Genomic DNA, 14,069 nt, shown 5'->3' on the forward strand with positions numbered 1-14,069 from the left:
GTGGGAAACGGCCGAGGACGGTGGTTCGATACGATCGTCGGAAACCGGTAGCAATGTAACCATTCGATCGGGATCCTCGTTGGGAGTCGCCAAACGGCCGAAACGTCGATCCAAAGTTGACTCCGCGTCTCGTTTATTATTTTGCACGGGATCGACGATGATCGTCCCGTCTGGAGGCATTTTCACGGGGAAGGCTCGAAGGTAATTTCGCGCATTCGATTTTTCACTTAACTGGATGAATTATAAGCGTCGTTGGGTACCGAAGATAAAACGATCGTTATTTATTGTTCGTTACATGATCTATGCGATATTGGGTGCTTATTATGACGTTCCGTTCAAGTATTTAATGACTTACATAAAAGTAATAAGTAATTGTCCAAAACGACGGAAAGATATATCCTGGCTAAACGGAATATCTTCGGGGGGACGATTGGTCCGGAACTCGAAATTGGAACGTAACCTTAGTCTATTCGATTGTTCGGGAAAATAACATCTTATAAATTTACAACAATTACTAAAACTTAACTATGCATCTTCCGGTATAATAACGTAAGTAATTCGGGGGAAATTTTTCCTTTCGGAATAGAATTTATTATCGTTCCTATTAAATAACCGTTAAATAAATCCGCTCGCAGTGACGGGGACGAGACGCGATTTCGCGACAGAGGGACGGGACATGGTTCCGGCGATTTAACGCAATCGATTCGTTTGCCGACTAAACGAGCAAAGCTGACCGTGATTTCTAGATTGTTGCCCCGAAAAGTATCGTCGCGACGGTAACGAATTCCAAATCCGAGAACGCCTCTCCATTTCTTTCAATAAAATTTCCTCTAGAGAAGTCTATTATTTACATATCGCGATCCATCGAATGGAGATCTCGATATAAAATAAATATCGTTTAAATAAAACATGGACGAAAGTATATACACGTAACGATACGTAATCGTGCCAGGGTCGTCGCTAGCCGATCATAAATACGTCGATAAGATTAACAAATCACATTGCGTTCCAATAAACTGGGCACTAATAGGTACCAAAGTAATTAACTAGGCAATAATCGAGGCTTTCGCGGAGAGTCAAATAGCCCTCCGCTAAAGGACTCGAACCGCTAGTGGCAAGAATTTCGGGGGTTCCACTTTTCGCGATCCGGGGACAGGGAGAGTCCCACCGATCCGAAATTCTGTCGCGACCGGTGCTAAGTGCTAGAGTTTCTCCAGGGCGCGACTGTTGGTCAAGAGCTCCCTCGTGAGTCTCCAGACCTGTTTGGCGGCGTTCTCCAAGCCGCTGGGCGACTTGCCCTTGAAGAGGTCCAAACTGGGCAAGAAGTAGTGCGGACACCTTCTGCACTGAAGGCAAGATATGAGCTGCAGGAAGATGCCGTTGATGCGATCCGCGAGGCACCCTTCGTCCCACTCGGTCTCCAGAGGGTGCTTCTCGCACTCGTAGAGCAAGAGGGTCTTGGCGTGGTAGCTCGTGACGGGATTTCCCGGAAGATCGAGGTGCCGGTCCCTGAGGGTCTTGAGGATGCTCAGACAGCGCCGGCGACATCCACCCTGAAGGAGCCTGGTCTCGGCCTCGGTGAACGACAAGACCCAAGCGTCGCCCTCCATGGCCGACTGTTTGCCCTGCAGAGCGACGCTCTCCTTCGACAGGAGGTCGAAACCCTCGGTTTTGACCTCCGCCACCAGGTTGGGATGCGGCCAGGGGATGTGCGGAATGGGCCAGTGGGCGGCCGATCTCGGCCAGACCCCGGAACACTTGAAGGCAGGAGTGATCTGCACGACGTAGCGTTCCCGGATCCTGAGCTTGACCTCGGTGGTGTCCGCGATCATCTTGACGGAGTCCCTGTACGCGCATTTCTCGCAGGCCTGCGCGACCAGGGTCTGGAACCTGGAGCGGATCTTCCTCGCCGAGAGGTAGCCGGAAGCCGTGATGAACTCGACCCACAGGGACATGGACCTCTTTCGACCGTCGCTCAGCTTGAGGACCGCGCACCCCGGAAGAGTCCCGTCGTCCACGAAGTTGAAGACCCCCATCTGGTTCAGATAGAGGACCACCTCGAACTCCCCGGGCGACACCACCTCCAGCCCCTCGTAGCGCCCGTTGCACTCGGTCAGGGACGAGATGAACCGAGGCTCCTGGACCTCCACCTCCTTCAGGACGTCCTGCACCACCTTGCACACCTCTCGGATGGTCTTCTGCACCTGTCCCTTCCTAACTTGCACGCGCTCCCCGTAGTATTTGTTAATCTGGTAAAGCATCTTCGACTGGACGGCCATCATGTCCTGCGGGGCCAGCATTTTGGCGGCCTCGACGTCCACCCTCGTTAAGGACCTGCTTCCGCGGGTTCACCTCTTCGATCCTCGACGACCGACCCCCATCGGGTCCGTCCTGTCCCCCTCCGACCTCTACCGACGAAAAAATCCCGAAATCGCGCCGAAGCGGGGGTCGGATTCGAAGAGACGGAAAACCATTTTATTCCCGCGATTCGTGAGCCAGGGTCCGATCGGGCGGACGGAAAAAGGGCCGGGCTCGAAATTCCCGCTTTTTTCCCGTACCTCCGGAATGTCCGCCGGGCCGCGCACCGCACACCTGACCACCGGCTCCCGCGACGGACCCTGACGTTGTGCGACCGGCCGGGTCACGCCCATCCGGCGGCGCGGTCACGTGGAGTTTGCGCGGCCAGGCCCCGCCTCCGTCGCCCGTTCCGCGCCGACGCGGGCGTCGCGGACCCGCACTCCGTCGAGACCCGACTCGGCCCTTGGGAGGCGAGCCGCTCCGGATTCTTTATCGGAGACAATGGGAAGAAACTCGTGACGTTGCGCCGCAACCCCTCGACGCGTTTCCCTATCAAAGTGGCATTTCAAAAGGGCATCGAAAAAAAACCGCTTCACTCAAAACGTATGCATCGCGAGGACAAAATCCTACGACACCGAGGTTCAAATCCTAAAGTCGTCTTGAATTTTTCCCCAAAGTGGGGAAACAAAAACGCGTTCCTCCGAATTCGGCGACCGACCTCGTTTCGCCGCTTCCTCGAGAGAGGTCGCGAGCAAACTCGCTCCAGCGAGGGCAGAATTCCCAAGGGGAGATCTCAGATTTCGCGGAAAAGACGTCGCGCGGAGGATGCCATTTATCCTCGGCGAATCAAGCGTAAGGTACGGGTTCCGCTGGACGTTTATTAAGGGACGTCGCTCGTTGCCGGTGCCAGGTCCTGGCAAACGCGTATGCCGTGCACGCGTCCAAAGCCAATAACTCCGGGCGAAGAGGTCATTTGAATATTCGACGTTCGCATAAGAAGCAGAAGGCGATTCGCGTCCTCGCCCCGAGGTTGCGCCCCGGCGTACCTCGGGGTACCTTCGGGTACCTTCGGGTACCTTCGGGTACCTTCGGGTACCTCCTGACACTCGCGCGTGCATCGAGACGCTAACCCGTGTTTTTATTTCCTTACGTGACGACCGGAGACAGGTGTACCTCCCGGGATTCGCCGGAAATAGCCCACGAATACCTGACTTTCTTTCGTTATCTCCTCTCGGTCGCGGAAGCGGCGTCCGAATCGTCACGTTTTGCAACGATTCGAGACTTCGAGGTCCGAATCCCGAGTCGAGTCTCCCCGTCCGGATTTATTTCCAGCGGGAGACCGGGACGAGGGCTCGTCGTTCACGGATAATTGAATAAAGCTCGGAAATCCAATCTACTCCAAGTTGGAGCGGCGGATCGGTAGCCCATGGCTTCGCAGCCCGGCTCTCTAATGCGACTTGATTCATGAGCGAAGCACGCGCCCCCGAGCCTCCTCTCCGAGGGGTCAAACACTCCGGTGTGCCGACCCTCGCATTACGTCGCTCTCCTTCCGCCCTAATGTCGCTTTCATCATCCCATCTTGACTTAATTCGTTTAGCCTCGGAATTATTTGTACACCCGTCCAGGGGTGCCGCCAATTCCGGGCAATGACTTCGTCTCCTCTTCCCGCGGCTGTCCCTTCGAGAGGACGCGACCCAATCGTTTTTCCCGAATTCGTCGGTTCGCTTCCTACGCGGAGAAATCCGTTCCTTTTCGACCCGAGTTTCCCCGAAGCCTCTCGGCGGACGCCATTGTCGAGGTAGCGGTCCGTTTTCGGCAACGAGAGCCTAATCTCCATTAGCGGGTCGTCCAGCCCATCGAAAAGAGCAGTTCCGGGCAATAGACGCGTTTGGCAAACATTTTCGAGGGCCCTCGTCTCTTTCCGGGAGGGAGCGTTATTATTGTGCAACGTCAAACGACGTGCCGTTGGCCACCCGAGCCAGAAACGACGCAAGTCGGCCTTGTAAATCAGCTCGAATGAACATCCTCGCATAATCCCAAATAATCCCGGGCTCAGTCCCGGAGCCGCGGCAGCCGGCAAAGGCGGCAGTTTGCCCGACACGGCCGAGTCCGCTAAAAGGAGCCCCCGGCTGCCATCTTGGATCGCCCCGCGCCGACTCCGTCCGACCAAAAGGTACGTCGTGAATCTCGATTTTGGCACGGCAGTCGCGATCGCGGCCCTTTGATAGGACGCACCGAGGGAAATCCGCTGAAGAGGGAAACTGTAATTTCGGGCGGAACGTATGACGCGTCTTGAAAGTAAAACGAGGAGTTCATGACAAAAGTCTCCGATGTCTGGCGAGATGTAAGCCGAGATAAATCCGGGCAATAAACCCGTCTTCTGGCGAAGGTTTTCCGAGCGGCAACGGGACGGGATCGGGCTCGAAAATGTTTACGCACTTCCGAAGTCGGGTATCGGACTTAGCGTTCTTTAAACTCCACCTAATCCCGAAACTATTTAGGGTCTAGTCTACTAAGCTGGCCAGAAGTCGAACGTCGGCGACACCCGGTCTTCCTCCATCTGCCGCCGGAAACCGGTCGCCTTATTTCGTGTTTTACGGGCAATTGGGGAAACAGTAGGCACGGGTTAATTAAATAGGAATGCCTGCTTATTTACGACATATCGAGTCCGGGGCTCCGGTTACAACGGCGAAGGATTTACGACCCCGTTGCGGGCGTAAAAAGCCGACTTTACATGTATGGCGACGGGTTTCTTTCGATCGCCGGTATAAAGTTACCCTCGGGAAAAAATGAACCCGATGCGTGTTCTAAGGTATCGCCCTCTCGATACACGGACGATAATGCGGTCACGCGGTTTGGAAATCGCGTACATCCGAGCCGGGTACTTGGACAAATTATCGGGATAGATTTTTCTCCCGTCAGAATTTCCATTGTTCCATTTAATGCGGGGAAAGATGCGTCGCGGCGTCTCGGGGGAGGTGCGGTAATAAAGGTATGAGAACGCGCAACGTGATCGACATAATTCATCGACAGGGTAGAGGGGCCGATTCGTTCATCGTCCCACCGCATCTACGTGGCCGAAAACGCCCGCTCGGATTGTAATTTCAGAGCGGAGCCGGTATAGCGCATTGTCACGGCACCGTTCGTTTTGGGTAACACGGGGAGTCCTTGAAAGATATTTCCTGACCATCTCTCGTTATAAAATATACCAGACCTTTACGCGGCAATTAGGCCTCTACCTAGAAACGGAGGTACTTGCGGGAACGCGAATAAATTGGCAGCAAATAATTACCTAGACCCTGGTCCGAGATCTCGATCGGAAAAGAAACGTTCGTTCGAGATTTTGTAAAGAAAAGGCGAGCGAAAACGAAGAAAGCTCTCCAGAGCACTTCGGGAAAGGGGGCTCCCCGAGGGGTGCACGTAACGCGGTCCTGGTGGGACCATCCATTGTTGTTCGACGCTTAATCCGTTTGTTGTATACCGCCGTCAGGCTGCTAAGTGGTGGCTCTCCTCCTCGCGTGTGCCTTTCACGTGCACGACCAACACCGACGACGACCCGCCGGGGTTGCGCAACCCGAGGGTGGAGGGGTCCTGTGAACGCGACACATGTCGTTACATCTCTCGGCCCATTGTTGCCCAGCCCCGGTTGGAGTGGTGAGACGAGTGCCGCACTCGGGGAGCACTAATCGCGGACCACTTGACGCACCGATACGCGACACACGCGGCCATCCCCGGGTGGTGTGGACGATTCGTTGCTCATTTGTCCGTGGGTCTGGTACGTGGGTTTGGAAACACCGAATTTTCACGGTGATTACATTTTCGATACAATTTTTCATTGTTTATAATTTTTCGTCATTTTTCATATCGAGGGCTGCCATCGGTGCCGCGGCACGGCAAGGGGTCAACGGAGCATTGTTTTGACACGTTTTGTCCGGCTACCGTTTAGATAACGGGGGAGGAGGGTTACTTCGTCGTTGCGGAACTTGGGCTAAACGGCGACATAAATAGGGCATTAGGTGGACGCTAATCGCGGACCTCCCGATACGCGGAAACGAAACACGAGGCGTTCGCGGGTGGTCCTCGGCTCTTGGGGAACCACGTCGGGCTTCCGTAAGTCGGGACCTCCGAAATTATTCCGTTGAGAGAAAATTATGTTGGACGCCCAGGCGGGTGCATTATGGAAGGAAGTCCAACGGCGTTAAGACCCTCCCGCGGACGTGGTCCCAGCCCGGAGCGACGTGGATTTAGACGGGACCGACTTCGACTCCGCTGCCTCCCACTTTGCGAATCGGGCGATACTCGTTCGCGGGAAACGTCGCGTTCGGCTGCGAGTTTTGTCTTAACCAGTCGAGAGGGGCGCGAAATAGTTTACGTGATCTATCGGCGCGAATTTTGCGGGTCCTTTAATAATGGATTCCATAGCACGGTCCAGCCCTTATCAAACCTTGCAGTATTTGTAAAGGGGGAGATGGGACCTCGTGGGGCGGCTTTGTCGGAGCTCGTAGCTCGGGTTTCCAATCCGCCCTTATTCGACTCACCCTTGATCCCGGGCCCCGTCGCCGTAATCCGTTTTCTCCATTACGGTGTACACAAATTGTATACTCGGGGCGATTTTTCACGTTTGCCCCCAACCTGCGGGAAATTCCCATGTTCGCGTAATTACTTGGAATACCGTGCCATTAAAATCCGGATTTTTTGACGAACGTCCAATTTCGCCTCTCCGAGGTGATCCCCGCGGCTCGTATCCCCAAATTGATTTTCGCCGTGCATTCGAAAGTAGCCACGGCTAGTGGGGAAATTTTGGATTTTTTTCGTCCCTTAATCCAGGCGCGACTTTGCCGGCCACCTCGATTCGTCGTCGCTTAATATATTCTCATTAAGCGGTAAAAATCGAGAGGCTCGTTAGAGACGGGACGGTAAATTAGGGTGTCGTCCCCCTCCGCGAATGGCGGCCCTCTCTCGGCGTCGCGGCGCAAGTCCGAGTCCTGGGATCGATTCCCGACTCAGCGGGAGGCTCCTCCCACCGCGACGGCCATCTTGCGCGGCCGGCACTCCGACTCGACTATATTGCATCGCCCTCGGTTGCATCCAGGTTATGTGCACTTTCCTACGCCGGCCCCGACCGGCCCCGACCGGCCCCGACCGGCCAGGGGCGGCCCGCTCGGGCCCGTTTCGGTCGACGGGGCCCCGCGACAAAATGGGGATTAAATCGCAGCTACCGCGTCTTTCGCTCCTTTCGCTCGCGTTTCTCCTCTTCTACTTTCCTCTGGGCCTCCGATAATGGAAACGCTTCATTTATGTTTCAGGTGTTGAAGTACTGCGACCACTTGCACGGTAAATGGTACTTTTCGGAGGTCCGCGCCATTTTCTCGAGACGGTACCTTCTGCAGAATGTGGCCATCGAGATTTTCCTGGCGAGCAGGAGTAAGTACGATCCCCACCTTTTTTAATTTAAATGCCCAGGGAAATAAATCTCCGGAGTAATTGCGGATCGTTTGGAATTTCATTTTTTTCGCGAACATCGAAATGTCCCGGGCCTCCATATTTCAAACGGTCCGATAATCGGTCGCCCTGGCTGAAAATCGGTTAAACTCGAGTGCAGGTAATGATTCAATTTATTCGATCGACGAGCGCGAGTTGGAGACGCTTCGGTACGTTGAAACGGGAGCGAGGGGAAGAATCTCGGGCCGGCCCTTTCTTCCCTCTCGGCTTCGGCGGAATTGAAAAGTATTCGATTTCTTGCGACTCGCGGGCCGTTCTGCGTTATTTGACGCGAGGCCATCCGAGCCGAGGTGGCCGCGGAATCCGGAGCGCGCTCGGAGGTGTGCGACCCCGCCGCTTTTTATCCAATAAATATCTGCCAAGCGTTACGGTATGTCTTTTTCTCGTCCCGATTTATTATTCCATCCTCGCGACACCTGCAGCTGCGGTTTCGTCACTCCGGCCCCTCGTTGACGGATCGGCATATTTATTAATTAAACCGAACGACCCGGGGACGCGGTTCTTTCCGTTGGAGCCCGGACGCCATTTTGGAGTCGCGACGAGCCACGAGTCCCCTATTTAAAATTCGTCCTTTGCGATAATCGAGCCTGTCGTCGCGACCGTAATTTATGTCCAACCACCGTGGATCGAGATGCTCTCCGATAAAAGGGGTCCCGAGAACTCGGCCCTGAGATTTATCGAAATATCGCTCCACGGCGGTATTTTTTCCGAGCCAGCGGCGACGCCTCGGTGCCGATACTTTGCTAGGTCGAGACGAGACGCCTCCGTTCCCACGTATGCGCCAAGTCCCCTAGTTTCGTGTGCGACCTCATCGAGAAATGGGCGAAGCGAACCGGCGCGTTCCTGGGACCGTATAATAAATAGGATAGTTACTTATACACGCGGCCCGGCTCGCCATGTCAATGATACCTTGGACCGCCGATAAATTCTGGGCGTCCTCGGATTCTTATCTGATTCCGACTTTGAACGCGTCGTGAAGCGTTACCGCAGGAATGCCATCCCTCGTCCCGCTTATTAAAAAATCACCAGAAACCCGCCGTTCGTTAGCGGGACGAAAACGCGCGGAAGAGGGAAAGAGCATCGAATAAGGGGAGGGGGAATAAAACGAGAAGAGTGCTCCTGCCTTGGTAAATCCTGGGACTAGCTACGATATCTCGGCAGAAATGACTCGACAAGCTCCGAGCCATGGTAGTTATGGTTACCGCGTTCTTACACGCTATCCCCCGCCATGATTAACCGGCGTCCATTCCGGGCTCCCGAAGGACCTCCGATGATTTCCCTGAAACCCCCCAATTCGGGAACGACTTTATATACGAGGACCTCCCGGGATACCCCTCGAACGGTCGGAAAATGTACAAGGTTTTCTCGTTTACCGACGAGACGGCGGGAAACGACTATGTGAAAGGTGCCTCTTATTTGTTCGCAGCTTCGATCCTGTTCGCTTTCCCGGATCAAGCCACCGTCAAGAAAGTCATCAAGGCGTTACCGCGCGTTGGAGTTGGAATCAAGTACGGAATTCCGCAAACCAGGTAGGTTCGATCGGGTGACATCGATGCTCGCGGATGGGAAGGAGCAACGACTCGGGCGCCTTGGAGTAGCGCCTATCCTAGACGTCGAGATTTAACTAAGGCTCTCTGCCCGAATCAACTCAAGCCCAAAGGGCGAACGGTCTCGGTGGTACCGAAAGCGCGGATTTCGTGGCGTGTCGACGCATTTGCAAACAACGGAGGGTGCCCTCCAAGGCGAGGATGTTCCTCCTCGAGAGTCCCCGTCTCCGAGGGGAAACACGCTCGTGGCATTCCTTCGTTTCTTTGTCCGTTTCGGCCGACTCGGAGCCCTTCCTTTCCGCGATTCGTCCGCGACTCGTCCGCAACCTGTCCGCAACCTATCCGCGTCCAAAGGTACAGGGATAGGCGGACCTCCTTAAGGCATATTCCGCTGGAGCGGCGAGAACACAGGTTCGCGTCTCCACTCTTTGGCCCATCCATTAAACGATCTCCCGCGTATGGTCGGCGAGAGATACGACGGCCATAAATATACCGGCCGACCTGGACGTCCGATCCGAGAGAGATTCCTGCCTCGACAAAAATACCCGATTCCTTGACCATCCCTTCTGGTCGCGAACACCCTTGCAACTCGCGATGGCGTCTTCGAGACTCGTAGAAAATAATCCTTCCCGGGGAAGACGTCGTTTCCAGTGTGAAACGTTATCGATAAGAAATGGCAATTTTATTAGCGGTTCCATCGACTCCGCGTATCGGCTCCGCGTTAATGGAAACGCCGACTTTCGTTTCTTTAATTCCATTAGCCGCCATTAAATTTAGAGATTTCCAATTTGGGAGCGTTCCGAATGCTTGTTAATCATCCTCTCCCTCTTCTGGTACTTTGAGGTACGCGCCGTTTTTTCGTGGCCGGTATTTATACATCCGGTCGTCATCGCTCGCGCACCCGTTCTCTCTTCCGAGGACGCCCATTAAAAGCTTCCCGTATAAATTCTAAATCAGAGTTCTTTCTCGGTTCCTAAAGCGCCGCCGAAATTTACGGCGCGAATGGCAAAGTGCACCTTGCGTCTTGATCCAATAACCTGCTCGAATCGGACTCGTAATTGCCAGGGAATATCAAAGCGGACTGGCGGTCGCTTTTGGGTCGCGGAAACTGCAATTGCGCCCTTCTAAGAGATATTTATGGCGCGAGGGTGCGCGTAATTGTCGCGCTCTCGACTCGGACCTGGATAATTAAAATGACACGTCTAGCCGCGATGTAAACGGGCTCGAAGTCTGCACGTTGATTCATGGACGCGCGCCGAGACCGATGCGCTCGTTTTTACTCGCATCGATCGGTCGATCCAGGAGATGGAATAATTGGCGGCACTCTTAACGCCGGCCTTTCAACTCGGATGATCGAAGCGATGGATACCAACGCAACGGCCTCGGAATATTATGACGTTTTGCAGGAGGGCATCGATGATGTCTCCGCGCCAACTCATGAGAAGCTCCAATATGACTCAAAAGTGGCAACGACGAGAGATCTCCAATTTCGAGTATCTGATGTTCCTGAACACCATCGCCGGTGAGTTTTAGAAACGTGGAATTCAATTTAGTCGTTTATCCCGAAGAGATCATCCACCGCGTTCGAGAGGAACGTGGAGACGAACGAAAGTAGCGGTTGCCGATCGGCGAACCGTCGGTTGGTTTAGAAGAACATTAGAGAGAAACCGGGCTTTTTATGGCCGCACACGGGCGGATGGAGTCTGTCGAGCCGTATTAGGGATGTTCTCAATCAGCCCTCTGTTCCGTGTGCCCACCCTGGACGGGTAATCCCTAGTCCGTCGGCCCTCCTGGTAATCCTCTCCCTGGGGACCCGCCATCCCCGGGGAATCGCTCTTTGTTTCTCCTCGGTTTAATATCGGCTTCTCCCTCCCGCTTTCCTGCAAAACATGAAACTCGACCCGACGAAGCGCGGACGCTCCTTTTTCGTAGCGACCGCCGATCGCTGCGGTCCGAAGGAGGACACGTACCCCGTTCGTTCCCCCATAAGGGGACGCGAAACTTTTCTCCTACCTGGGCATTTTCGGCCCCGCACGTAATTGAAAAGCGATAGCTAGAATTAGTTAACGTCGCGATCGGCGGGTTTTTTCGAGGCCCCGGCGCTTCGGCGAGCCTTTCAACGACGCCGATGAACGCGGACGTATAATTATTTGGATTTCGGACTGGCGTGGACCCCCAGGGCACGTGGTATTTATGAGCGTTATATATTAATTGCGCAAATAAATACCTCGGAGGTAGAGGCGCAGTCGGCTCGGGCGCACCTAACCTCTCGAGCCGGTCGACGCGAACCGGTCCGCCCGCTGCGCTCCCGCATGCAATTCGCCATGCAATTCGCCGTGTTTATTTGCCCGGTATCGGTTTATTAAAAATTAATGACAGTAAATCCGATGTAAATATGATAGCCCGCATGTCGGGCTCGCCGTTGGCCGTAAGGAACTACCAGCCCCGGCCTTTAGTACTTTGCGCGTCTGCCGAAGGTCCGTTTCGTCCGGGACAATGGACCAGCTTCGGATGAAGACGTTCGCGAGGATTTCGGATCTTCCCTCGAAACGACGTCGAAGGAGCGGAAGAAAACGAGTCCGGTGAATCCTCGAAGGACCGCGGCCGGTCATTCGTTAGGGAAGATGCAGAGTTAATCCGCGGATTCGGTTACCGGCGGGGACGAATGGCTCCGCCCGGGCAGGATCGGTATCGGCCGAGAAAAAGGGGGTACCAAGAAGGTGAAGTGCACGTGTCGCGGGCATTCCGCTGTCGGGCCGCGCTCTCGGGACGCTCGCTCACGCCGACGCTCCCATTAATAATCACTTTGATGCACAACGCGGCCTTACTATTATTTACCGCCGCCGTCCGTCGGGTAGCGAGATGATTTACGGCACATTGTGCGCGAGCAGCGCCGCGGCGCTACTCTCTGTCGGCGATATCGACTCTTCCGAGGCCGCCGCGATTCACGATCGGCGACTCGCAAAAAACCCGATAGCCGATCTCGATTTCTCCTCGGATCCCCGCTGAACGTACGTTCCTTCGAGCCGGGCAGGAAAGGGGATGCGTCCCTCCGGACTTCCTAAGGACCCGGAAGCTGGACGGACATTTTTCCGTGGAGTCGAAATATCTGAAGGTCCGTTTTATGGCAAGTTGTCGCGGGTATTCCGGCTTCGTTGCTCGTGCCATGATCGAGTGCCAACGCGATTCCCGGTGGATCTACTAGATGTTTGCGGTCGGTAACGCTTAACGTAACGGGAGATGCATAACCGTTAATAGAATGCGAGGACACCCGTGCTAAACATCGCAAATCGCGGAGACACGAGGGCCGATTAATTTCCCTCCGCTTTCGCCAAAGTGCTCGCGACGAGATCATACGTTCATAAGGAGCCACGTCGGAAGCGCTCTACCGCCGGATTCCCACATCTCGCCGAACGTACTTCCATAAAGCCTCGTCTAAACTCCCGAGGTTAATTCCTCCGCTTTGGCCCATCGGACGTGGCTCTCCGTCCGGTCTTCGATCCGCGACGTTTCTGCCGCCCTACGGCCAGCCCACGCTATCGACTCCTTAGACGCCACTTTCGGGCCGCCTTAAGCTATTTCCACCCCTCGTTGTCCGCGAAGTCGGAGCGCGAGAGCGAGGTTAGATGGCTATTTTTACGTAAACTCGTCCGAGCTCAATGGGGCGCGGTGCTCCGTTTAGTACTCGCATAACTCAAAGCGCGACGCCTAATCGCTCCTGAAATTGTCACTCCCGAGGTCTCACTTTCGCTCCCGCTCCCTGAAATCCCATTCAAGATACATTAGTGACGGCAGCTCGGATTTCTCCTTTTATTTCGTTGCCGCTAATTAAAGCACGTCGGCAAGACTGTCACCGCGATACCCCGAGGGATCGACCGTTGCGACGTGCGATCTAGAATCGAGATTCGAGATCTGGCGGCGGTCGAGCGTGGGACTACGTGCGCCAATCGCTGACGGTCATGAACGGCATTATCGCGTACGTGGCACGGTGGTAACGTACCGCAGGAGTGACAAGTTTAAACCCACGAGAAGCCTGGACGGGTACGAGCGGGTACCAGCTGATTATATCATTCAAAATTCTAGCTTGCAGCTTTTGCGGATCGGTGCCAACTTTAGGAGATAGCACCGTTACAAAGGTTATGCAATTGTTACATTATTGATAAGTAACCGTGTTTGGTGGGCTACTATTGTTGAAGAGTGACGTCTCACGAAATTTCCAGAGAGTAGCAGAGGGAATCCTTGCCTTGAATTTTACATCGCGCAACCAGGAGATGGTCGGATACACTTTGAAGTCTCAACCCGAAGAAACGAGAGAAGGAGCTGACGACAAGACTGGACAATTTTCTAATATTCTTTTAAACGCGCTCGACAACTTATGCACTTACGGTGCTTGATGTATTTAACTGTAAAATAATTAATGTAGTAATGTAAAATAAAGCAACTTATTGAACAATAACAATGAGTACGTCTAATTAAACGAGCATTCCTAGCGAATCCTATAATCGTCTATTCCTGACCTTTCGTTCTGAACACCGAGTTTCGTGCCACCTCTTCGGTTGTCCTATGATCCTGTTAGAAATCGGAAATTTCAACCCCTAAAATTTTTGCCCGGGAGAAGCTCCGNCGATTTGTAACAGGAACATAGGATAACCGAGGAGGTGGCACGGAGCTTCTCCCGGGCAAAAATTTTAGGGGTTGAAATTTCCGATTTCTAACAGGATC

At 54.1% G+C, this 14,069-nt stretch overlaps 2 protein-coding genes across 14 annotated transcripts in view; one reads left to right on the forward strand and one right to left on the reverse strand.

Moving 5' to 3' along the window:
* The window catches only part of LOC105702683 (neurobeachin), a 107,438-nt gene that overhangs the window by 83,515 nt on the left and 9,854 nt on the right, over nt 1-14,069 (forward strand). For all 13 annotated transcript variants that reach the window (XM_012430421.1, XM_012430496.1, XM_012430431.1 and 10 more), the window contains 3 exons: nt 7,605-7,722; nt 9,227-9,329; nt 10,754-10,869. In XM_012430421.1, coding sequence (XP_012285844.1) covers nt 7,605-7,722; nt 9,227-9,329; nt 10,754-10,869 — 337 coding nt within the window. The remainder of the gene's footprint in view (nt 1-7,604; nt 7,723-9,226; nt 9,330-10,753; nt 10,870-14,069) is intronic.
* Nucleotides 284-2,539, reverse strand: LOC105702754 (protein mab-21). The gene has a single exon (XM_012430579.2). It carries the CDS (start codon nt 2,298-2,300, stop codon nt 1,203-1,205), a length of 1,098 nt encoding a protein of 365 aa, XP_012286002.1. The 5' UTR covers nt 2,301-2,539; the 3' UTR covers nt 284-1,202.

The sequence above is a fragment of the Orussus abietinus genome, unplaced genomic scaffold (genome assembly GCF_000612105.2).
Source record: "Orussus abietinus isolate OABI.00-Male unplaced genomic scaffold, Oabi_2.0 scaffold100, whole genome shotgun sequence".
Lineage (NCBI taxonomy): Eukaryota > Metazoa > Arthropoda > Insecta > Hymenoptera > Orussidae > Orussus > Orussus abietinus.

What these genes read in the sequence shown, in the direction of transcription:
- LOC105702754 (XM_012430579.2), bottom strand. Translation starts at nt 2,300, where the DNA reads ATGCTGGCCCCGCAGGACATGATGGCCGTCCAGTCGAAGATGCTTTAC.